Source organism: Molothrus ater, chromosome 16 (assembly GCF_012460135.2).
Source record: "Molothrus ater isolate BHLD 08-10-18 breed brown headed cowbird chromosome 16, BPBGC_Mater_1.1, whole genome shotgun sequence".
Taxonomy (NCBI): domain Eukaryota; kingdom Metazoa; phylum Chordata; class Aves; order Passeriformes; family Icteridae; genus Molothrus; species Molothrus ater.
The window spans coordinates 3,554,460-3,577,401 of NC_050493.2; the positions used below are offsets into that span (position 1 = coordinate 3,554,460).

General features: G+C 47.3%; 2 protein-coding genes across 2 annotated transcripts in view; both read right to left on the bottom strand.

Moving 5' to 3' along the window:
• Nucleotides 1-62: 62 nt before the first annotated feature.
• On the bottom strand, nucleotides 63-9,111 carry AP5Z1 (adaptor related protein complex 5 subunit zeta 1). Its single transcript, XM_036392323.2, is given in 18 exon segments — nucleotides 63-459; nucleotides 719-933; nucleotides 1,032-1,164; nucleotides 1,404-1,504; nucleotides 1,892-2,003; nucleotides 2,209-2,327; nucleotides 2,329-2,359; nucleotides 3,119-3,261; nucleotides 3,769-3,947; nucleotides 4,209-4,371; nucleotides 4,451-4,488; nucleotides 4,859-4,999; nucleotides 5,735-5,903; nucleotides 6,079-6,191; nucleotides 7,107-7,248; nucleotides 8,201-8,387; nucleotides 8,729-8,866; nucleotides 9,030-9,111. Coding segments are annotated over 18 exon segments (2,430 nt in total). The 5' UTR covers nucleotides 9,071-9,111; the 3' UTR covers nucleotides 63-194.
• A 1,780-nt stretch (nucleotides 9,112-10,891) lies between these two features.
• The window catches only part of FOXK1 (forkhead box K1), a 56,206-nt gene continuing 44,155 nt past the window's right edge, over nucleotides 10,892-22,942 (bottom strand). Inside the window, exons 8-9 of the mRNA XM_036392382.1 lie at nucleotides 22,036-22,260; nucleotides 10,892-19,865 (exon numbers count right to left, since the gene is read on the bottom strand). Coding sequence (XP_036248275.1) covers nucleotides 19,645-19,865; nucleotides 22,036-22,260 — 446 coding nt within the window. The 3' untranslated portion in view covers nucleotides 10,892-19,644. The remainder of the gene's footprint in view (nucleotides 19,866-22,035; nucleotides 22,261-22,942) is intronic.

The following is a 22,942-nucleotide window of genomic DNA, read 5'->3' on the forward strand; positions in this document are numbered from 1 at the left end:
GGGATAAGACAAGCTTAGGAGATAAAAAAGCAACAGGCACTAGGACAGAAATACAAACAGCCTTAGACCAGAGGAGCAGCCTCAGCTCTCCTTATTCCTGTTCTCTGTTCCATTCACAATCATTTGTTCCTCTTTTCCAGTTAAGATCAGGGCCTCAGCCTTGAGTGTCAGCAGTGTCCACTGAGTTACTGCCCTCACACTGGCATGGAGCCTGGAGCAGGCTCCAGGAGCTGGGTGACCATCCTCAGGGCCAAAGGGAGGGAGTCATTCACCTCCTTCTGAAACTGTGTGCTGGCCACAGGTGGGGTGAACACAAACTGAGCCACGCTGGGCATTTTCAGCAGGTTCATGAGCTCAGTTGCACGTATAAGGATCTCCTCAAGGTCTTCCTCACAGTAAACAGAGGTGACAGCAGGGCTCTGCACAAATGTCCTCATCTTGGACAGGAACATGGACACTCTGCAGAGAGAAGGACATGGATATCAGCTGGCAAGACCTTTTCACCCAGCCAGGTCACTGCTTCAGTGTGTAAACTCCAACAGATTAGTGCAGGTGACCGAGCATTAGTCAGCAGATGAATCCCACTCCTCCAAACTGTGCCCTTCCACAGCTCATCTCTGTCCTTTTTCAGTTCCTTGACTCAATTATTAATTATCACCAGCAAACGCCCATTTGGACCCTTGAGATCTGCACATTTCAACCCTTGGTGGGTGCTCACCTGGGGATCAAGTCCTGGCTGCGGGCTGCCAGCTTGGTCAGGGTGGCCATGAGGACACTGATGGCACGGGGGGCACAGCTGGGGGTGCTGGCCTGTGGCCTGAGCTGGGTGATCTCAAAGAGCACGGCCTCCAGGGTCTCGAAGAAGCGCGTGATCTGCTCCACCGTGCAGCGCTTGTCGTGCGACACCGACAGGAACTCGCCGACAGCCCACGCCTGGTGCCAGGCCAGAAGGGAGCACAGGGAAGGGGAACTGAATCATTTTTAGGGAACAGAAAATCAGGTGAGAGTGCAGCTGGAGCAGCCCTGCTCACCATGTGGGTGAAGATGGCCTCCTTGCTCTGGATGTTGCTGACTGCTCCTGAGAACTCCAGGATCTCCGTGGACAGCTCCACCACGAGCGCGGGGCGCAGCCCGCAGAGCTTTGCCAAGTTTGAGCCCAGCACCCTGGAGCAGAGACAAGGGCACAGCTCAGAGCAGGGCAAGGTGGTGATGCTCAAAGCCAGGAGGGGCTGGCAGCACCCAGCCACTGGCACGGGGCTGTATCCTCAGGATGTTCCCAGCCAGGATGAAGGTGCAGCCCCCATTTTGCACCCTTCAAAGGTACATCACAGTGGGTCAAAGCTGAAAAGGCTCCTCCAGGAGGAAGGGCTGGGAGCTGGGCTGTGCCTCCTGTCTCATCTCACCTGTACACATCCTCTTTAAATGCTGGGATCTCATAGAGCTGGTCACTCCTCTGCAGCAGCAGCAGCACCACCAGCTGGTTTATCAGAGAGCCATCTGCAAACTGAAAGCCAGCCCTTGTTTCAGCAGGACCTGTGACATCCAGCAGCCAAACCCCAAAATAACCAGACAGGTGAGACAGCTGGCAGAGAAACTGCCTGATCTAGGAGGGGAGCTGTGCACAAAGCAGGTATCAGGCACTCACTGTGCTCTCATCTTTCTCCTTTACAGCTGGCTGAGAGCACAGAATGAACCTGACACTGCTCCACAGAGCTCTTCTGTTTTTCTGGATCAAGTGGCCAGCTCAGTGCTGGTTCATGCCAGTACCAATCCCACCCTCCCCTCTCTCAGAGCTGCAGCATCTTCCCAATTTTGCTTCTACAACTGCTCTTCACGTAACAAGTGATCCCTGCAGCGCAACTGGGAACTGAAATCCCCCAAAAGGACCTACCTCTGCCACCACCCTGAAAAAGAGCTCCAGTAAGACAGGGACAGTCTCTGCACACTGCACCACCCTGGGGCTGCCAGCCAGGGATCCCAGCAGCTGCCGAAGTGCAACCAGACTGTGGGCAGAAGAAGAGTCACTGCTGAAGATTTGTTCCCAGTTGCCCTTCCCGATTCCCCACAAGGCCTTTGAGTGCTGGCAAAGCTGACAGAGGGAAGAGAAATCCACCTCACGGCAGCTCAGAGCAGCTGTGCCTTTCCCAGTAATCCCAGTGCTGCCTCCCAGAGCTGGATGGCTGAAGCACACTCCAGGCAGGCTCCTACCTGTCTGGAGCATCCTCGGGAGCAGACGTGGTGCGGAGGAGATACTGGAACATGCTCTTATAGAGGGGATGGTGGAAGGCCTCCAGACACGTGGCTGGTTTCCCAGCTGGGTCAGTGCCCAGCCTTCTCAGAGGCAGGAAGAGCTGCTGCCCTAGCAGAGAACACAGAATGTGCTGCACTGTGAGAATGGGCCAGGGCAGAGCTGGGATCCTGAACACTGAACAGCAATCCAGGTCTAATCCAGGCTCTCTGGAAGGCAGAGAGCCAACCTGATGAGCTCAGGCCCCCCATATTAAGGCAGCAGTTTCAAACTTGCTTCTGTGTCAGGCCTGGGAAAGGGAAAAATGGCACTCTGTCCCTCAGTCATCCAAGCCCACCAACATCAAGGATGGCTCTCTTTTCTAAGCACTCCAGAAAAAGCTGTAATGCCAAGAGGACAAGGAAGAGCAGAGATACAGCCAGTTCCAGTCCTACCCCATCTTCATGGACACTCACAGCTCCTAAGATCTCAGGAAGAAAATTCTGTGTGCCTCCAGGAGAACAAAGCCAAAACCAGGGCTAAGAGCAGGAAAGGAAGAATAGGTATTTCACCTCTGTATTGAGGTGGTAGCTTGTGGTAGCTCGTGGAAGCCTCAAACATGTGACAACCATTTGGAGATGGAAAGGGAGAGGGGAATGGCAACAGCTCCCTGAGCCCCAAAGACAGTCCAGTACTGAAATGTGAGAGCTGGGCACCTTCCCTTCCCATGTTCAACACATTGCTAAGAAAACTGGGCTGACATCTGTGCAGCCTTGTGTTAACCTGACTGCAGTGATTGCTCTGTGCCAGCTGAGGCTCAGGAGTGTGCACTGGGCTTTGGTCAGTGCTAAGATGCTGATTAACAAGTGAAAGGAAGGGAAGGTGCATTACCTCAGCTGGATGTCCAGAGCTGCTGTCAAACAGGGCAGGTCAAGCAGCAAATGGAAGATCTCAATGGTTGTGCCTGGATCCAGCAGAAATGGGAGAAGGTCCACAAACTCAGAGATCAGAGATGGGCTGTTCCACGCCAGGAACTGCAAGGAACAAGCACAAACTGCTGCACTTCCTGCACTTCCTGCACAATCCCTGCTACTCCATCACACACCCAGACAACTCCACACTGTGACCAGATGGGATGAGAAGGGAAAGTCACTTCTGAAAAGAAAAAGTCTGAGGGTTTGGTCAAAACCCAGGAGCCTGTTAGAAGCTCAACACAGGCCTCTGGCAGCTGTTTCAGTGGCTGGCAAGCTGCAACTTACTAAACTTTTCCAGAAACAAAGTGCTGTGTCCTGTGTTCACTGCGCTCCCCAGCCCTCTACAGTCCTGCCAACCCAGACTCTTCTCTCCTGGCAGTGCTGAACACACCCAGAATCCTCCTCCCCTTCGAAATCACACTTGTGTTGTAACAATCCTTCTTGCCTGTACTCTCCCTAGCACTGCCATGAAGGCACATGGAGCCTGTGGGGTACAAAAATGAAATTCTAGGGCACAGAAGGGAATGTGAAGCAGGCTCTCCCCTCTGCTGCTCCAACACACTGTACCTTGAAGAGATTTGGGAAGCTCTGCCTGAATATGCTGGAGGAGTCTGTGAAGAGCTGGCTGTTGTCTTTGCAGAACTGGACAAATTCAAAGGCCAGTGATGGGTTGTGGAAGAGCTGAGCTGGGATATCAGTGAAGAGGTGTTTGTAGATGGCATCCAAGTCCACAGCTGCCAGTCTACCTGGGAGGACACAGCACCTTGCTGAGCACAGCCCAGCCCAGCCAGCAGCCCTGCCAGGGCTCCAGGGGCCAAGAGAGATCTGGGCTATGTTCCTCTAAAGAGCAGGGGACATCCCAGCTCCTGGGGTGGGATCATCCATACCAGAGCACAGGCAAGGTGGAATTACCAACTCTGGCAGGCAGCAAAGTGCCAGGACAAAAGTGCTGTGCTGGAATAGGCAAGACTGGATTGTGGAGGAGTGGGTGGGAGCTGAAGACTTACTGTGGTTCAGGAAGAACTGGGCAATGGGCAGCAGTGCCCTGGCATAAGTGGCGTCCCCACAGATCCTGCTGTGCAGGATTTTCAGGAAGGAGGCAGCACGGCACACGTAGGAGGAGTCCTGCTTGCAGATGATGTCCATGATTATCACTGCCTCAATGAGACACTGCAGGAGAGCAGAGATGAAGAATGGAATGGGGGAAACCACAACTCTCAGAGCTTGAGCCCTACCTCTGTGTACTTACAGCTTTTTGCAGGTCTCCATCATCTTTCTTCAGGGGTCCTGCCAGAGAAATTAGTCCAAGTTAAGCTTTGAGCCCACACAGGAACATGAGGCTGTCAGTTTGAGCACTAACCCTGGCTTCAGGGCAGGCAGGAACACACACAGATCCTAAATTCAGGCCAATGAGGAACTGCCTACACACAGATCCTAAATTCAGGCCAATGAGAACCAAGTTTCACAGCCTCCCCTGCAAATCAAGGAGGCAGAACACGACTGTTGCCTCCAAATCCTTCCCAACACCCCAGCTCAGGGCTGGTCAATGGCTTCCCCCAGCAGCTGCAGCAGGCCCCATCCCTAACAGAGGATTCCAGAGATCCCAGCCCAAAGGTGCAGCAGTATTTTGTGTTTTTCTCCCCCTGGCAGGACTCACGGCGGGTGCTCTGCTCCACGAGGCGCTGGCAGTACTCGAAGGCTTTGTCCCGCAGGCGCTCCCTGGGTGGGAGCAGCCGGCCAGGCGTGGCTGGAGCAGGGACCATGGATGTCACAGAGCTGTCCCCTCCTGCTGTGGCACCTGCACAGTGAACATCACACGTGTCAGCTCGTCACAGAGCTGTCCCCTCCTGCTGTGGCACCTGCACAGTGAACATCACACGTGTCAGCTCGTCACAGGCCATGGCACCCACGCAGCAGCCCAGCAACAGAGGCAGCTGATTGTCCCCAGGGGCAGAGTGAAGAACAGGAGGCTGAGGGAGAAGGGAATGTTACAAGAATATTAAGGAGATGCTGTCTCACATCATCCAGGCTTTCCTTCCTAGGAATCCATGGGGCTTTGTCTGAAAACAGGAGACTCACCCAACAAGTAATTCCCCAAGGAAGTATCAATAAGTATCAGTCAGGAGGTTTAGTGATATTCATTCCCAAACTTTCCCTGCTCCTAAGTGCAAGATCTCTGAACTCTTGACCATAATTCTGTCACTTAGAATGAGAGGATGGTTTGGGCTGGAAGGGATTTAAAGCTCATCCAGTTCCAAAGCCACTGCCATGGGCAGGGACACCTTCCACTATGTCAGGTTGCTTCAAGCCCTGTCCAATCCAGCCTTGAGCACTTCCAGGGATGGGGCAGCCACAGTTTCTCTGGGCAACTTGTGCCAGGGCCTCCCCAGCCTCACAAGGAATAATTTCTTCCTAATATCTAATCAGTTTGAAAGAGAGGAATTCCTGGGTTGCTGGTGCAGCCACCTCATATGACAGATACCTGAGAGCACACAGCCTTCCTGGGGCTGCAGACCACACCTTCAATCCCTACCTGGATTAAGGGTGTCCAGCTCCTTGCCTCCATAGCACAGCAGCCAGTTTCTCAGCATGGAGAAAGTCTGCACGTTGAGCCACTGGTCCTGTGTGTAGTGCTGAGCCACTGAGAGCACTGTGAAGAAGTCTGTTGCAACAGCACCATCCACCTCTGTGATAGGAGCAGGCTGAGAGAGAAGATGCAGCAGGTCAGAGCCCCAGGCATATCCCACAAAAATGCTGAAGAACAGCAGCACTTCTAGACTACCCATTTCCAAAAGAAGGTGATTCTGGGAATTCAAACCAGCAGGTAACAGACTAACAAATGCTCTAGTGAGGTCACCATGGCAACTCAGCACTCACCTGTTTGGTTCTGGGACTGGAGAAGAAGCCTCCAGAGGGTTGAGCCATTCCTTGCTGAATGCTTGCATACCTCAGCCAGTCAGCCAGCTTTTTACTGACAACATTGGTCTGTTCTGTACAAAGAAAGTGACAGGGTCATTGCTAGATGGGGCAGAGAAGCAGCCTCTGCAACATGTCCCTGTTAACCCTCAATTCCTGTGCTTTTTCTCCAGCCTGGATCACTCTCTGACCCAGCAATCCATAAAGAAACTGCTACCCCAAGGTGGATGTTCTATATTCCTCATGCCCCCTCAGGCAGGGAGTGAGTGCTGGAGCCAAGGACTCTGCTACCAGATCACCCAAGAGACACTTGTTCCTTTGTCTCCATCCACAGCTGCTGTTAGGAGGAAAGTACAAAACCACTGTCACATTATTCAGGCAGTGTCAGGCTTCAGCTCTGCAGCCAAAGGCACAACTCCCTCCCTGGGAACTCTCAGAAGCTGGGGCAGGTGATCCCTCCTGCTCTGCCAGCCCATGCACCCAGCCCAACATCCTCCCCCAAAGCTTCTCTGGCACACTGCATGAAGTACACAAACCTCACAGGAAACTCCCAGAAACTTGCTCACAACTCCCCAGCATTTTAAGCCTGGAATGCTCTCCTAGGGTAACTCCCCACTACCCACCCAGTGCTGCCTCTCTGCTGAAGAGCACCTCTAGCTGTTCCTGCTGCTCTCCTGACCACGTGCACAGGCACATCTCTGTTTGTCTCTCTCTCTTAGCTTGATGCTCTTCAGGACAGCTACAATTTCACACTCCTGCTGCATGTGGAGACCTCAGCTAGAGCACGTGTTCCTGTTATACAAATCCATGGCCAGGATTTGACTGGAAGGCCCAGTCCCAGTTCTGTGTGGTGGAATACATCTCACCCAGTAAGTTCCCTTTCCTCACAGCAGAGCTCTCTCATTTGACGGCACCTTCCAGCTGAGAGCCTTCTGATCAGTACCCAGACCACAGCCAGGTGGCAATCTCAGCCCTTCCTATAGATTTACCTTCTGTTAAGGATTCTGGGGAAAGGCTGATGACATTTGCCAGGACAGGAAGAAGGAACCGAGCACTCTGACCCTCGGGCAGTCTTCTTTCAAGGACCTGCACAACACGCTGCCCCACAGCTGCCACTTCACCCTTCTTTCCCTGAAAAAATAAAGAAGAGGTAAAGATAAATAATCTACCACTACTAGAGACCAATCTCCTCCACCAGGCATCAATACCAAAGTCAAACACAAAAATAACAAACAGCACAGGGGGTTTTAGCACATTTTACAGAGATTTTCTGCAATTTGAATTCACAGATCCCAAACTGTGGTGCTGCTTATGTGTGTTTTTACATCCTGGAACTGCAGGACAGTCCCAAGACTGGATATGGGAGAGAGGAGCTTTGTGAGGCAGCACATAAATAACACATTGCTAGTTTCTGTTTCATTTCCTTTAGTTAAGCAGACTCAGATGAATGTCAGAAACACTGGAGACGTTTCTAAGCACACAGTGAAACTCAGAATGAGAAGTTTCACAAAAATATTTTACCTTTAACAGGCACAATAAAAGTAAAAGAAGGAGCGGAAAAAGAGAAGTTTCTAGCTTGTTCCCTAGACAGCACTCAAAACAGGGAGATCCTCATGTTTGCTTCTCTTCGTGGAGAATCTGGACCTTTGAAGTGTCATTTGCATTTACAGTTTTACATGTTTTGTAGGTTCTGTGTATGTTTTTTATATGTGAACATTAAAGCCAATATCATAAGGAGAATATCTAAAATCTTTCCCAGGTTCAAGCAACCCTGATTTGAAATCTATTCCAGCAGCCAGCTCTAAAGGGTTCTTTTGGCTTCCAGGATCTCAGTGTCTAAACATGATAATTTTAAGCATTTTTTGTAGTTAAGTGCTATACACAAAAATCTGCCATTTTTTTCCCACGCAAAGCAGAATAATGAGATCCTTTAAATAAACATTGAAATACCTCTGCTTTTTTCTACATACTTACAATTGATTTTCACTCTCCTTGAGCTCAGGGAGGAGCTCAGGAGAAGGGAACAATCAAAAAGCAAATCCATATTGAGAAGGGAAGATCTCTGATTTGACAGGTCATTTACCTGAGCCAGAAGGACAGAGGATACCAGGCTCAAGAGCTTTGTATCTTGAATCTCATCACAGGAGAGGACAAGATCGTTGCAAGGTGACATCTCTCTCAGGATGGCAGCACACAACACCTGAATCTGCTCAGGAGTTTTGGGTGAGCACAGCACTGTCTGCAACTGCTCCACAAACTTGCCATCGAGCCTGCAAGAGTCACAGTAAACACCACTGCAAGGCAAGAAAAGATCCAGATGTTTATTTCCTGCATAATTTTGGCTTTGGGATGATCCCCCTTGACAGTGCCTAATGCCACTCACCACCTTCATTTCTGAGTGAAGCCTCAGTGACACCAACACTTGTTAACATTGCTGCAAAAGGAGATGGGCACTTCTGCTTAGCAAGGGGGTATAAAGCAAAGAGGGGCTTTGTGTTCAAAGTGAACTTAGGGTTTTCAAGGCAGCGTGTTATTTTAAAGCCCTTTCTTTTTGGTTAGAAGGTAACGCTTTGCATTTCGAACATCCGGGGGGCATAAGGCACTCACTCACTTGCGGGGGTACTTGGTGGCGGCCACGGTGAGGTGCAGCCTCTGCAGCCCATCCACGGCCTCGGGGCCGGCCTCGGGGCCCTGCAGCAGGGCGGACACGCGGGCGGTGAATCTCCGCAGCTCCTCCTCCTGGATCTCCCTGCCGGGCCGGTCGGGGCTTGTCAGAGCCCGGGCCCCCTCGGGAAGCTCCGGGCTGCAGGGTCGGTACTCACCGCCCGCCCCTCCGCCCGGCCCCCCGCTCCCGCCAGCACCCCTGCCCGGCCCGAGGGGTCCGTGCCGCTGTCCCTGTCCCCCTGTCGCACCTGGCCTGCCGGAGGAAGCTCTCGGCAGCCGCTGTGAACATCCCGGCCCCGCCGCCGCCTGGGCCCGCCGCGCCGCGGTACGCGGCCAAAGCCGCCCCCCATGGGCGGCCGGTACGCCGCGCTGGCTCCGGGGGGACGCGGCGGCTGCTGCACAAAGGTTCCGCCCGGCGGGAAGGGCTCGCAGAGGCGCGGCGGGGGGTGGGGGGGGGTGACCAAAATCTGCGCTGGTGGCTGCCAAGGGACTGTCCGAGGGACTCTGTTATTATCTGCAAAGGGACTGTCCGAGGGGCTCTGTTATTATCTGCAAAAGGACTGTCCGAGGGGCTCTGTTATTATCTGCAAAAGGACTGTCCGAGGGGCTCTGTTATTATCTGCAAAGGGACTGTCCGAGGGGCTCTGTTATTATCTGCAAAAGGACTGTCCGAGGGGCTCTGTTATTATCCCCCACCTCAGGAGCCTGAGCACAAGCTGGGCTCTGAAGCCACCCCACTCTAGGCATTCAGACCTATGGAGAACATCATTACATGGCAGAGATGGGAGCTGGGGCTTCTGCAGCAGTGATGGTAAAAGACAATAAATGTATCAGCCTTTCCTGCAACTTTCCAAAACGGGTACGAGATGTTAAACCAGCTGCTCAGTCTTCAGCACTCCCAGAAGTTAGAAATCCACCAGGACCTTCTCTCCCGACTGCTAACACAGCTGGAGCGGAGGAGATGCCAGGGGATGGGATTTGGCACTTTGCCTTTGGTAATTCCCTGCCCTGTGCTCTTCTGGCATTAAAGTTCATTAGCACCATGCCTGGGCAATCAGCCAGCAGAGCAGCAGCACGCAGGGAGCCAAAGACAGGATAATGTTAAAATACACCACCCAGAAAGGGCTCTGGATCAATACATTTGCTCACTGTGTACTGTGTTATTAATTTTTTAATTAGTCAATTATAAAAAACCCATCCTGTAGTAACTGAAGGGAGACTACAAGAAAGAGAGAAACTTTTCCCAAGGGCATGGAGTGACAAGACAAAGGGGAACGGCTTCAGACTGAGAGGGCAGGACTTGATGGGATATTGGGGAGAAATTCTTCCCTGTGAGAGTGCTGAGGCCCAGGCACAGATTCCCAGGGAAGCTGTGGCAGCCCCTGGATCCCTGGAAGTGTCCAAGACAGGCTGGACAGAGCTTGGAGCAACCTGGGACAGTGGAAGATGTCCCTGCTCATGGCAAGGATTGGAACGAGCTGATTTTTAATGTTCTTTCCAACCCAAACCATTCAATGGTTCTAAAATTCTATGAATTACAGCTACTCTATGTCAATTGAGGCCTTAAAATATATTACTATTTAATTTTGGAGCTAAGAATGTTTAGTCAAAATAAACCCAGAACTTAAATTGTAGCTGCATTAGGAAGAAAAAGGAGGAAAAGTCTAACTACAAGACAGATAAAGTATTGTCTTCTGATCTCACAGGCTTAAATGAAAACAATTATTATAAATTACAGGGAAACACACTGGAATAGTTTAACTTTCAAAATAACAATGTTTCACTTCATGACAAAACAAAAGCTGGAGCTGGAGGAATCCTTTATGAGCCCCAGGGGAAGCATCACAGATCTCAAACACACAAGTCCATATGTTCACTCTGCTGTGAGCCAACAGCTGCCCAAATAACTGACAAGGGATCAAAAGTGGGGTGTCTGAACTCCAAACACTGCAAGGTGTGCAGATACACACTTCCTTCCTACAGGAAAAAAAAAAAGGAAAAAATATTAAACACAGTCCCCTCACTGCTGCAGGAAACTCAACCCCCCTGTGATGTTACACTGCAAGGAGCCAAATCTGGCACCCAAAAACAGCAAAGCAATTTCAGGGCATTTTCTCTTTCATATATAATTTTATTTCTGGTTATAGAAACAAATGCTAAGAGGAGAAGCAACATTCCCCAACCACATACATCAAATTAAGGTAACAGAACAGTTAAAATAAATGAAAAAAAAAAAAAAAGTAGAAATTTAAACCTTTGTTATAGCTTTAAAATATTAACGTTCTCGATACATTAGAAATCACATTCAGATCTCAAATTACTTAAAAAATGTATGGCTCTATATTAAAAAAACAAACAAACAAAACCACTGTATCCCATCTGAAGTGGAAACACAGGTCCTGCTCCTGGGATGCAGGATCCCACACCCTGCTGGGAGCCAGGGCTGCCTTGAGCATCTCACAGGAGCAGCAGCATGGCCAGAGAAAGAACATGAACTTCACATCCACTGCCCCCATGGAGCTCCCCCCTTGGGATACACACCTGCTTTTGAAAAAGCACTGATAACGAAAACAAGTCACAAAAAAAACCCAAAACAACTTTTGATATCAGCTGTAAAAAAAAAAACAAAACAACCCCACAAACCCCAAAACATCTGGCTGGAGGTGTCTTGCACAGGCAACACCAGGAACTGAAATGCAAGCATGGCTTTAGTTTCCCCTTTCCATCACCTTCTTATTTTATAAAATAAGTGCCAAACCGAGGTGAAAGGGGTAAGGCTGGCCCAGATTTCTGTAGCAAACCCTTCTGTGAAGCCACTGAGGTATTTCAGGTTCTCCTTTCAGCCTTCCCCAGGGACTCGGTGGGAATGAGCATCTGCAGAACAGGGGGGAGAGTTGGATTTTTCTGAGTTTGTTTTTTATTAGAGCAATTATTCAGAGTTGGATGTGAATTTCCAGCTTTACCATCCGTTGCTCACACACAGCTTTTGATTTATCCCTAAACAGCTTTTAACAGTCCTTTGGATAACAGTCCTTTGGATAGCTACAGACTCTTAAAATGCTCTTTTTGGCTACGTGGAGGTTGGCTGGCAGGCTGGGCAAGGCCAGCCTCCTCAGCACAAACAGCATGTCCAGAACCCAACACAACATATGGTCTTGTAAGATTTTCATATTTTAAAGCCATTTTCTGTATCACTATATTTGAATGTGTTTGGTTTTGCTTTTGTTTTTTCTTTTTTTTCTTTTTCTTTTTCTTTTTTTTTTTTTTACATTCTGTTTTCTATTAAAGCAAAAAGATCTTACAAATAATACTCTGGTTCCCTCTACTTCAAGCCCATTTGAGGGAGAAAAAAAAAAAGAGAGATTAAGCAAGTTTAGGTTTACAGTAATTCAATTGCTACAGAGCCAACTTAGCAGCCTGCCCACCTCCCAAGAGCAGCATATAAATCAGCAGAACATCAGGATGCTCTGCACCAGACTTTTAGCAGCAAGACAGTGAAACAGAAGGAATTCTCACTTTTTCTGCTCCATTTAAACCTCATTTTTCATCAGCTACCAGACATTTCTCCTCACCGTTGCCCTTAGCTTTAAGGAAGGCTCTGTCTCAGACTGCTTTAGGTGAAAGTGAGGTGGGGTAGGAGCAGGACAGAGAGGTCCAGATCACAGCATAACCTGGCAGCAGACACAACCAAATATTAGGGGCAGTCTGGGTTTCACAGGGGCTGTTTTCTGCTGGATGAGGAGGAAAGCTGCTTCCTTTCACTGCTCCTATTCTGGTCACTCTTCCTATCACCAACCCTGTCCTCCCTGAAGAACTGAAGCCCCATCACCAGGCAGGGATTGCTGAGGTGAAGCTTTCACTCAGATCCTCACAGAGAATTTCTGCTTCTGGAAGAGCAATTAGGATCAGGAAATCAAATATCACTTGCTTTTGTTCTCAAAAGATCCAAGTGGTTCAAAATACACCCTTCTGTGAATTTAGTGATCCCTGTGGAATTAAATCACATCTGAACTCTGGCCAGTTCAGTAAAATTTACTCCCTGTGAATGGAAACATTAGAAAAATTCTTCTGTGCTTGTTTTTAAGGGGATATAGACACACCTCACCCCAAAAAGAGACAGAAGCATGACAAAAGGAAAATAATCTCACCACAGAGGAAAAGAAACAATTTCCTAGTGCCCCAGTGTTAGCTTAGCCACCTGACAGAGAGGAATTCCTCAGCCTTGCACCATCCTCGTGGACCCCCCATCAATCTCCTCTGTTAGAAATCAGGTCCCATTACTGACAGAGCAGAATCTGTAAAGAACTCCCTGATACTGCACCTAGAGAGAAGTGCAGACAAGAAAGGATTCCAGCTTTCATTAGTGCCATTTGGGGGGGGTTTCCTTGCCAGAAAAGCAGCGTGGGCTGGGGTTGCTGCAAGCAGGACAAAGGCAGAAGCAGGGAGATCCTACACAAGGAAGATGCAAGTACCAAGCTGCCTCTCCTGCTCTGTGAGAGGAATGAAAGCAATCACTGAAGTAAAGCTGCTTCCACTGGTTGCTCACATTCATTACAAAAATAGGTTTATCATTCTTTCAGAGTCAGTGCCTGGTGCAGGAATTACCAACACTCTGTATAAAAGTCTGTGTAAGTACCATTCAAGAGAAGGAAATAGTCATGGACCATTTATATATCTATATTGACACACACGCTCACACACTCATACATTAATAAATATAAATTTTATGTTTACACAGATCTAATTTAATATTCTCTGAAAAAAAAAATATTTAAAGGGTTTCTTCCTTAGCTGCCACCCATGAATTGTCAAATTTTTTTTCTGTCTTGAGAGCAAAGGAGTAGATTTGGCACAACTACCCTGTGCTCTGAAACTTAAAGTGACACATAAGGAGAGGACCAACCATACATTCTGAAAGGTTTTAATTCAGTGTTGGTAAATTGAAAAGGTATCAAAAGAATTTTCCAAACATATAAATACAAACGTAACAAATTGATTCAAAATTTGGAATTTAAATATAGTGCTCCAAGAAAACCAAGTATTTTTCAAACTGTCTTGCTCAGGCCAAAGTAAAATGCTCCCTGGTGTATTGCTGCCCCATGAAAGACACCCTAACAGAGAAAGCCCACTCTCAGAGCTACAGAAATCCCACTGCTGGTCATGGCATGGGAATCCACCCACACCTGCACGCACAAACACGTGCACTGACCTGCAAACAACCCACCCAGCAGAGAGAGGTGCTGATCTAACACATCCCAGCCCAGGAGCTGCCTGGGAGCCCAGAGAGAGATTCCCCAGCCATGTTTTGATCAGGTGCAGATCAACATGCAAGAAGGCATCAGCTCCAGCAGCCCAGATGACCTTGTAGTGTACCTGTTCTCTGCAGCACAGCTGGCTCCTTTGGAAGCTACACTTTCCAGCAGTAGTGTGTATGCTATAGTAGCAGCAGCTTGGGCATCATTTTTCACCCAGAAGGACACAAGAAGTTCTACAACAGATTGTTTACTCGTGTAACTGCAACCTGACACAAGAATCCTAGCCAGATGCAGACCTTCAAGCAATGGAATTAAATTAGGAGTTGGATTAAAGAACTCTGGAGTTGACAGATGTAACTACAAATAGAGGGGAAAAACTGATGAAGAGCAGAAACAGGAGCTGCCCAAGAGACTGGCTGGCAAGAGAAGACAGATCATTTACTGCAGGGTGGCATCTGCAAACTCAAAAACTCAGTGTGCAGCAAGGGCAAAATTATGAAACGCATCCCGTTCCTTTAGAGGTTCATTCTTAATGCCCTAGTCCAACTTATTAGCAGCAGGACTTAAAAAAAACCTCAAAGATTTTGCAGCAGGTAGAAACTCAAGGCAATTTCCACATTGGATTGAAACTATCACTTGATAAGATTAAGCACAGGTATCTTTAAAAGTGATCAGGATCCTTCAGTGCTGCTTCCTGCTCAAAAAGACCCAAGCTAGGACTGTTCCTTGGAAGAGAGAGACAACATGGTGGCCTCTGCACAAATGCAATCCAGTCCACTCTGTGATTTGTTCCTTACACTTTACATTTGCCTTGCAGCAAGAGACCAAACAGGTACTGGGCTGTACTGGCAGAAGTGCAGCTACCAGGCCAAGGGAAGGGATTCCTCTCCAACCCTTCCTCTTCCAGCATTCCCCAGATCATGTCTGCAGCACTGTCTCTGCCTTTGGGCTCCCCAGCACAATTCCACCTGATGGATAAAAAGAGACCAAGACAACCAGGCTGGTTCAGCCTTAAGAGAAGGAACAAATTGGAAAAATCTTACCGGAATCTTCAAGTTCCTATTTGCAACACACAGAGGAGGCAGAGATGGGCTCTCCTCAGAGGTCAGGAACAAATGCAGCTGCATGGGAAATTCTTATGTTGCTGAGAAGTTTTCACCTTGTGTGGTGAGAGTGGATTCTCTAAGGAGAGGTACAGAACTACCACTAGGTGAAATGCAAGATCCTCAAATCCAGGGAAACACTTCTCCTTCACCCTACATTTTGACATTCACTTGCACACTAGCACACACCAGTGATACCAAACAAATACCCCCTTGCTGACACAGATGAAAAGTTCCAACACCAACAGAACATCCCCAGCAGGCAGGGAGAAGTGTTCCACACCACACTGCAAAGAGTTCAGGTCAGATGCTCTCACTTGCTTAGATACAGGTCCCTAGCCTTCTGTGCTCCAAGTTTTATTCCATTGTGGGCATTTCACTACTGAAAAAGGAAAAAAAAAAAGTGGAAATTAACTCTGAATGACAGCTCTAAGTCAGTACAAAAGACGAAACATGCAAAATCAAGTTTACTCCCCCCAAAATTTGATGCTAGACCATGACATTGATGGCAGAAGCACTGTAAGAGCTTGAGCTGTTATTTCTTTCCTTACAAAGCTTTAACATGTCTCTGAAAACACTGTCCTGAATAAGCTCTGTCCAACAGTAACATGTCTAGAACACAGCATGAAAATTCATTCAGGGCGACCAAAATGACCTTTCTCAACCTGTTCTGGAGCTCCATGTATTCCACAGGTATTTTCATTCTTGAGTCCTCAGGCAGAGCTTAATGCAAGGTGCTGCTCCTGTCAGTGGATAAAAATGACTGGATATGCTACAGGGGACAGTGTTAATGGCATGGGGGAGGGAGGAATATGGGAAGGAAAAAGAATTGAAAAGAATATATGAGCTAATCATGAACTTCAATTTTGTGCTCAGCACTGTGCTGTGTTATCACTAAATCAGATTAAATTGATCTTTCTCTAAAAAGCTTTCTGTATCATAAGAGCCAAGGTCAAGACAAACAACATGGAATTCCAGTGGAACAGAACAAAGAACGACTGCATTCAACTCTTGCAAACTGGGGCAAAGAAAGTTGCTATAAACTAACTGTGATCAAAGTAAAATTAGTCAATGTCATTGCCTAAGGTGAAAAAAAAAATCAATAGGGAATGGTGGAAAGTGAATTCACACATGAAGAACTTGCTTTTACAGTTTTCCCAGGTCCAAGTTATTGCAGTTTAAATATTCAATATGCCTTGACCTTCATTACACAGAAAGCAGAAAATCCAGTGAAACCTCCACCTTCACTTCCCCTTAAACCTTTAGTTAATGTAATCAAAGAGGAGATGCAACTTTTTAGACAATAAGAACAAGTCAGATTATAAATTTAAAATAATCTGAGCACTGCATATAACCATTAAGGTAAACATTTTCTTTCTAGTTGAAGACTTAATTCTACCACCACACCTCTGCAGCCTGGAGAATCAGGACTGGTATGTAGAGAATGGTGCTGTCATCCAGACTGATCGGTGCTGAAAGAATTCATCTGGAGGCCTGAAAGAAGATGTTTCCACAGCTCTCAACACGATTTAGCAGGAACAGTTATTTTACCTGGTACCAGGCAATGTTTAGCCAAACCTACAAAAAAATCTGCAAGTGGCAGGACTGCTTCCTACAGCAGCAGAGGGATGCAACAGACTGATAAAGCAAAAACCCCCTGACAGGGTGAACTGACAAGCTCCAGACATCTCAAGCAGAAAGGGTGAACAGAACAAAGATATTTGCTTATCCTCAACTCCCATTTGAACCAGCAGGCATTGTGAGCCACAAAAAGAAGAGACAGAAAGTGTTATTCTGTTCTAAATACTCAGGAGGCAGATCTACACATGCAACCTGAGAATGGACTTTCAAGAGGTATCTACAAAGCAGCAGCTTTATGGTGGATGAAAACATTGTCACTCAGCTGATGTCTTTCTATGGTGCTGGATTAGTTTACAGAAGTTCAGGGTTGAATTACTTAGACTCTTCAAGAGAAAAGCATCAGCAAAGAAAAATCCACAGAATCTTGGCAGCTCCACATTCTGAACAGTTTTCTGTTGGTTTTTCATCTTGCTCTGCCTCACCCAACATTCTGGAAACCCAAGGAGTCCTGTGCTTCCGGAGCGCTCCCGAGCCTCGGGGCTGTTTCAGAGGCGTGCCTGTACCTAAACCAGCAGTCACCCGAAAGTAATGATTCATCACAGAGACTGTGCTGCACTCTCACTTGTGCCTTCTGCCTAGAAGTTCATTTTATTGACTCCTGGCTTTGAAAAGGCTACAGAAAACAGAGCTAATCTCTGTGCTTTTCCGCTGCGCCACACCTCGCCTTCCTAGCGGGAGAAGGGACAGCTGGAGGCCAGCCTGCTTCAATTACTTTGTGGTCTCTAACAATCCTCCTTCACAAAACCATTTCAAAGTACTAAAATCCCATCTAATAACTTGTCACTAAGGGCACACACCTGAATTCTGAAAGCCCAGCTGAGATAAATGATCTGTCATGAATATTTTATGTGCCTCTCTCCGCAGAAAGTAACCGCAAATCATGAGAGCAAGAAATTCTTTCCTTCTTTCAGCAATATTTCTCACAAAATAATGGACTTGAGAATTAAACATGTCTGGATTTTATTCAAGTGGTGGGACTTGGTTATTGAATAGGATTTGGCAAAGACAAAGGAAACCTAGAAGGGAACAAGTGATGCCAGCTGTTACCTTGTGGACTTCCTGCCCAGATTCCAGCAGGCAGTGAAGGGCTGTGCCCTGCCCCTAATCCCCATGGATATGCTGACAGTATCATTTACTGCACACTGGGGAGGGCTTTTTGCAATGTTTCTGCAGTGGGTTTTGCCTGTCTGCCTTGTCAGGCTGCACAGGACAGCAAATCAGTACAGATGGGGGAGAGCCCACCAGAGGCACAGCCCACCCCTCTTAAGTCTCTCTTGCCATTACCAAAGCTGTAACATTTGTTAAATTAAAAAAATCTCTGCTGTGCTGCCAGAAGACATGTTAGCCAAGGGGACTGCAAAGGGTGTAAAGCCAAGGGGGTTTGCTGGAGGCTACAGGCAGGGGTGGATTTCTTTGCCAGTCATAAAGTGTCACAAGTCAAATCTGCCTTCCTTGAAAGACATCCTTGCACTGCATGAGGAGCCTGGAACACAGTTTGAGTAAAGGCCTCCTCCTACTGGCCAACCCAAATGGTCCTCAAGGCAGGAGAGATGGGAGAGGGAGCCAAGAAATGGAAGCAAACCTCCAAATCAATTTTGGTAAAACTGTTGGAAGACCTCCAGTAAGTTTTGCCACATGGAAAATAAAAGAGAAGTCTTTTGCCTTGGTCTACTACACCTTGACAGAATTTGAATGAACCATGGTATGACCTCTGCTGCCTCTCATCCAAGTCCTAAACTTCCCTCTCCAAAGAGTAAGACAGGAATTTTGCTGTTAGTCATGAAAGAGGGTCAGCTCTGACCTCCTGACCAGGGTCCATCAAGCTAAGAACCACACCACCACCAAGAGGTGAAGGTGACAGCTTTAGTGCAGAACATCAACCAATATTTTCTCAAGTTCACAAAGACAGTGGCCATGCCTTCACCTACAGTGCTAATTTGAACAAAAGCTGGTGCTTCACACAAGCTGTGATCAATCAAATGCACACAGAGCCTCCTGGAGACACCCTTCCCCATGGGATCCTCAGGCATCAAGATACTTCGGCTGTTGTCCAGAGCAAGTGATGAATAATTGTAAGAAATTATTTGTAAAGATACAAACCCCTTTGTTTTTAACATCTTTACAGGAACCAAGTTAATACAGTTCCTCTGTCATCCTATTCTCCCTCAGAGGGAATGGAAAGAAATTTCATCTGGAAATCCAGGTGGCTGAGCCCTGTAACTCTTCCTCCTGAATCCCCATATAAATAAACATTTATATTCAGAATTTTCTGTTTTAAAAAACCAGAATCATTTGCCTTGTTTTTTTTAAGCTTGGTACCATGTTTCTTTAATGTTGTTGTGAGATACTGCACCCATCTTTCAGCATTTGATTGCCTTAGGTGACCTTTTTAAAATGGTCCTATGGTTCAAAGCTCTCAGAAGTGTGGTATTAAGGCATAGAACGTGAGGAGTTTTCTTTCCAGGGAGCAGACTGTATTTGTATTACATTCCTTTAGATTCTGAACTGCAAATCCCATCCCCTTGGAGCCAAAAGGGGAAAAGATAGTTAAAAATATCCCAGCAGTCATACAATCAGTTGTCTGTATTTTTTTGAATCTTAAAAAAAAAAAAAAAAAAAAAAAAAGTAGAGACAGAACAGAGTTCCAGATATGGGTTCTTGGGAGGGATTTTCCATTCTTTTTGGCACCTTGTGATTATAAGAGCTGTTGTCCTCCCATTGAAAAAATCTGCCTTTAAAAAGAGCTCTTTATCAGCTGTGTTTTGAGCTGTTACAGTTGTGGTTGGTTTCCTGTGAAAGCTGCTTTAGGGCTCCTGCCATCCCATGCCCACCCCGCCATCACTCCAGCTCCTCCCACCGGTTCTTCATTCACTGGTTGCCTGTCCCTGTGGCACTGTGGGTGTGATGACTGCAGCCTGGGCTGGCACTGCTGCACTGGGCTCCTCCAGCCGTGCTCTCTTCGCCTCAGGCTCGCCGGACGAGGCTGCTGCCGTCTCTTCGGTCCCTGCCTCGCACACCCGGCTGACCACAACAGGAGTGGACGAGCTGGCCTGGGCTGCGAGGAGCTGCAGTGGATTTGTAAGAGCTGGGAAGGAAGATAAGAAAGAGAAGCACAATTAGTGGGGTGAAGCAGAACAAGTGTTTGCTATTCCAAGCAAAGCAAGAAAAGAAAATCGCACTGTTCGATACAACAGCTGGCACAGGGTCAAGTGTTGCTTCCCAGTGCATTTTGAAAGCCTGGCTTGCCTTGTCCTTCCCTCTCCCTCCACAACCTCAGCTTTTCAAGTTTACCAAACCAGCAACAACCCCCTTCACAGGAGAACTTCCTTCTTCCCATGCACTGTCAAACAAGGCAGTGCTAGCTAAGTATCTGTTCCCAGCAGGGGAGGATCAAGCTCTAGCTAGAGGTGGTTCTGATTGTAGGTGGCCAGAGAATTTCTCATGAACTCCAACATCCATGTGCTGGGCTTTGTATTTGGAGGTTTAGAGGCTCTCTTGAGCCCTGCTCATGCAGGAAGAACAAACCAGGCTGTTGGGAAATAGAATCCCAATATTGAGTGTACTGACATCCCACTTGTAAAAGGGGCAGGAAGAAGCTTACCCTAGACAACCACATGTGTTCCCATCAGAACTGGGATCAAAACAAAGGAATTTCTGGCTTCCAATCTTGTATTGCATTACTGACACAAGGTCTCACCCTCCCATTAATGAAAGTGGTTAGAAAAAAGGATGATTTAAGTAGCAATCCTCTGTAAAAATGTCTACAATTCCTAGTTCCAGACAGAGAATGTGCTTACACACTGACTTTGGCACATACCACTGCTTGGAAAACAAAACACATGCAGTTTTTGGACTCTGCATCAATCAGAGAGGAAGCCAAAGGGGACTCAGGAAACAGCACATCCTCTGCCCTCCAGACTCATTTGCAAAGGATGGAATGACTGAACATCAGTGCTGTGTTCACTGCTAAATGCATGAAAAAGAATCCCTAGGATAAATAAACAAAGCCAACAGAACAAAGGCCCTCAAAGCCCAATAACTTCTACCAAGGCATGAGAAGAAAGCTGTAGAGTATCAAGAGGATGAAAAGAAAAAAATACGGTATAGATGAGGGCAGTCAGCAATTACAGCTTAGTGACTTGGAGAACCTAAATCATGCAATTGAAGAGAAGTTAACTTAGTACAGATGAGAGTCAAGAGACTCAGGCTTGGTTTTGTGAACCAGAAAATTTACTGCCACTAACAAAAAAACTCAGATGCAACTGGAATACTTCCCACTTTGGAGAGAGTTAAAAAGTTTGGTGAGGTTAAAATATTTTAACATAAAAATGTTAAATAAAAAAACTCTCTGGTTCTATATTAGACAATGCTACTGCTGGTTAGTAGAAGCTTAACCTATCTGATCTATTAATATCTTCTAATAATTGCACAAAAACCTTATCACTATCATTTTTCATAGTTCCAATGAGATTCTTGCAATTGAAGTGCATGCCAGGTGATAACTGTGAGGAGATGCGGCAGAAAATTCTGTAGAAACATTCCTACCTTCATGAAAGGCATGCAAAGCCCAGCAGTGCCCTTCATTCCAAACTCCCAAAAGCACCAGCCTGAGGCAGCAGAAGTGCTTGGCCTCTCAGGGAAAAAAGCCATAAGAAAGCTGGATATTCCCATCCCCAACTGAATAAAATCTGAGCAAGCAAGAGGAGGCTGCCAAGACATGGCTTGTATGGAATTTCAAAAACCCATGCTTGACAAATGACTAGAACACATCCTGTGTATACAAAAATCCTACATTCATTCACCTGGTGAAATAGATCTTGTTTCTCTCAGGCTCTAAGACTGTAAGATGGGAAAGTATGTTATTTTCTTTTTACTCTACCGAGTCATGTTTCACAAGATCTAAAGAGCACCATGGAAATTTTATTATTTGGCACGCTGCAAGCCAAGGCTGTTGATCAGAAGAAAATAAATGAAAACAGGCTCCCCACAAGAATCACTAACACTTTCAATAAGTAACCTCAAGAGGTAGAGAGTCTCAGTACTAATAACTGCATAGCCAAGGGCAAAGGAAGGACAGAGCTTTTCTGCCAGAGAGAGCGGGGCTTTTCCCCCAGGAAAGGCAGCAGAGGTGGACAGAAGGGAACCTCCCACTGCAATAGAACTGGACACATGGAATAACTTGACTCACAGAAAGCAAGAGGAGAAAACCCTTGCAGCTTTACCCCCTGGCTGCTGAGCTGGGGGAGCAGACCCACCGTAGGCGCTGCCGGCGATGCTGTTGGTGGGCACGGCGTGTTTGCCGTTCTGGGTCACTGCCCGCACTGGGAGCTGGTGCTGCCCCAGGGCCACAGGGGCTGCCTGCTGCAGGATGGTGACAGTCTGCCCAGGGACACCCTGGGCCATCTGGCTGGCCACGGTCTGGATGACACGGCTGGCCGTGGGGATGGTGGCAAACGCGATCGTTGGCTTCTCGTCCATGCCTGCGGAAGGGCAGAAAAAACAAGGATCAGTCACTGCCCTGGCTTAGAGGCAGGTTTCATTCTCATTAACTCAGGGATTAATGAGAATTAATTAGCAGGGATACACGCCCCAGGATCACAATATCTCAGCACCACAGAAGGTCAGGGATGAGTATTTGGAAATATTAAAATATTCTCTATTGTACATTTACTCTATCAGTATTAAAAACATTTTTCTTACAGCATAAGCCATAAGAAAAAATTGAAAAAAATCAAACACATCAATTTGACCTTTTGCCCTAAAAAGGCATCACCTCCCTTACTGGCACATCACAGCTGTGATATGGACAGCAAGCACTGCAAATCTCATAGCTTACTTTGCAATTTCAAACAAACTGGCCTGACTTTCAATACCACACAGCAGGAGAAGGCATTAAGATCTTAAACAATGCCTGGAGCCGAAAGTCTGCAGCAGCTTGCTGTCAGGCCTGCATGGAGGCTGATTTACAAGGAGGTCTTCCCACAATTGCCAGCTTTTGCTGTGGAAGTACAGGAAAAAAACAGGATGGAGAAAAAATAAAAAAGGAGAGCAGAGTTTCTGGACAGAGGTAATTGCTTGAGAGCACTAAACCACTTTTCTCACTTCCCAGGATAAGTAAGGGGTCAATTCAGCAGGTATGCCACAGGTACAGGACAGCATCCT